Source organism: Volvox carteri, assembly GCF_000143455.1.
Source record: "Volvox carteri f. nagariensis unplaced genomic scaffold VOLCAscaffold_139, whole genome shotgun sequence".
Classification (NCBI taxonomy): Eukaryota; Viridiplantae; Chlorophyta; class Chlorophyceae; order Chlamydomonadales; family Volvocaceae; genus Volvox; species Volvox carteri.
This window is the reverse complement of record NW_003307682.1, coordinates 9666-11746: the sequence shown is the minus strand read 5'-3', so window position 1 is coordinate 11746 and position 2081 is coordinate 9666. Positions and strand designations below refer to the sequence as shown.

General features: G+C 57.2%; 2 protein-coding genes across 2 annotated transcripts in view; one reads left to right on the top strand and one right to left on the bottom strand.

Annotated features, from left to right (window-relative positions):
• The window catches only part of VOLCADRAFT_100696 (uncharacterized protein), a gene marked incomplete at both ends in the record, with an annotated part of 5864 nt that extends 4764 nt beyond the window's left edge, over nucleotides 1–1100 (top strand). The window contains 3 exons of the mRNA XM_002959226.1: nucleotides 54–325; nucleotides 788–961; nucleotides 1035–1100. Of these exons, the coding sequence (XP_002959272.1) occupies nucleotides 54–325; nucleotides 788–961; nucleotides 1035–1100 (512 nt within the window). The remainder of the gene's footprint in view (nucleotides 1–53; nucleotides 326–787; nucleotides 962–1034) is intronic.
• A 742-nt stretch (nucleotides 1101–1842) lies between these two features.
• The window catches only part of VOLCADRAFT_100695 (uncharacterized protein), a gene marked incomplete at both ends in the record, with an annotated part of 2784 nt that continues 2545 nt past the window's right edge, over nucleotides 1843–2081 (bottom strand). The window contains one exon of the mRNA XM_002959224.1: nucleotides 1843–1929. Within this exon, the coding sequence (XP_002959270.1) occupies nucleotides 1843–1929 (87 nt within the window). The remainder of the gene's footprint in view (nucleotides 1930–2081) is intronic.

The window sequence follows — 2081 nt, the reverse complement described above, 5'->3', positions numbered from 1 at the left end:
GGGCGGGGGGGGGGGCGGGGCCCCGATCTGGCGGCGGCGAAACGCGTTTGTAGAGTGGGCGAACACGATGCATCACGAAATGGTGGTTGAAGAGCAGCCGCCTGGCGGAAGCAGCGCGAGTGGTGGCGGTGGCGGTGGCAGTGGCAGTGGCAACGGTAGCGGCAGTGGTGTCCCTGGCGGAGGTATGCCTGGACATGGCAACACGATGGCAGGCGGGGCAGGCGGCACAGAGCAGCACGCGTCATCATCATCGGGCTACAATGTTCCCTTGGCGCTTGCGGCGGACACGCTGCCACCGGAGGGTGTGCAGTTCCAGTATGCGCCGGTAGGAGGCCTTGGAGGGTGCCCTTGGTGGGGAGCACGGATTAGTTGCTGGTCGGTCTGTCAGTCTGTCGGTCTGTCGGTTGGCTGGTTGCTCGGGAGTCCATGACAGCTCGGTAGGATTGGAGGCAGTGGACGCGCTGCATCTTCCACCACCATGCATAGGTGTGTGGCGCCGTGTATGGTTTGCAAGGCCAGGTGACACTGGCACCCGCATGCTGCCTGGGCTCGCTGCGGGTTGGTCGGAGGCGTACCAGCGGGATGCGGCTGTGTGTTGAGTAACCACTGCTCGAATCCACTTCTATCCATCTACACACACGCATGCGAGGGAAAAGGATGCCACCCCGCCGCCTTCACGCGTCTCAATGGCTACCTGCTCGCCCCGTGATTGCTTACCGCCACATACCCCATCCACTTACCCCCTACCACCACATGCATGGCGAACTGCTGACGAACTGCTGAGCAGGGCGTCTACATCACGTTGAAGCCACCGGCACAAAAAGGCGGCCCGGTTCGGCTGGTCAAGGTTCGCTTCAATCGCAAGATGTTCACGGAGCAGTCTCAAGGCCAGGCCTGGTGGAACATGCACAGGGCGACATTGGCGGAGATGTACGAGCTGACCTTCAACATGGGGAACAAGGTACGTGCAGGCGACCAGTGGCTGCGTGTGTCTGTCTGTCTGTCTGTCTGTCTGTCTGTCTGTCTGACGACAGTGCTTCTGGCCGAGACACGATAATCAGCCAACATTGCACACAGAACAGGGGGCAGCAAACGGATAACCCACAGAAGGCGCCAAAGGTGGAGACTCGAGAGAGGGAGCCGACAATCCAACCAAGGAAAGCGGACCCCCCGGAAGGCCGAGGCCGCCAGTGCGAAGAGGGACCTGCGGGGAGACGGGCCCGTCTATCGCAAGCGCAAAGGACAACACAATAGCTCGGCGACACCTCACCACACCACGTAAGCCCCATCCAGGAACAAAGGAAGGCTGCGCGGAGCTAGTCGCGTCAGTGCCAAGAAAGGCTAAGCCATCGACCTGGGCACGACAGCGGTACGGAAACGCATCAGAATGATCGCACATTCAGGAAAACCGGGAATCAGTGGTTTACATCTAAGTAATCTAAACCTAAGGAGAAGGAGATCAGTCGCGATGCAAGTAGGCAGATGAACAGGGCGTAAATCGCCCACGCACATTGGAGACCGCAGTAAGACGCAAGAGTAGCCAATAAATTTCCCTGTCATAAATGCAAGCATCTTACCGCCGCTCTGGACCCAAGGCTTAAAACTTGCGGACCACCGTCTATGCTTCAGTGAACAATATCTGTCACCTTCACAAAAAAGGGGCTGCCATACACATAATAACAGCCATGTTGTCGACTTATGCCGATACCAACCCTGATTCACTGTACTACTGCACAAAACCCAAGTTATAATCCAAGAATATCACAACATCCTTTCAGCACTAGTTGCAGCAGCATGCATGATGTGAGCTAGCCCTCCAGACCAGCTCCCACCCAACCTGCCTCACACCCAGCACCTGTGGCAGTCAAGCAGCTCCTTATGCTCCCAGAAAGGCATGTACAGAACCTCCGCAGCCTCCTTATCCATCTCCTGCAGGCCGAGGGAGGGAAGGGTGACAGGCCTTCATTCTCGCCTTCCTATTTCATTAGGTTCATTAGGAACGGATACCATAAGGTGGCAACTAATGCACGAATTGTTCTGGATGCTGTGTGCCAGGTGCACAAGTAAGGTCAGTGTATGGT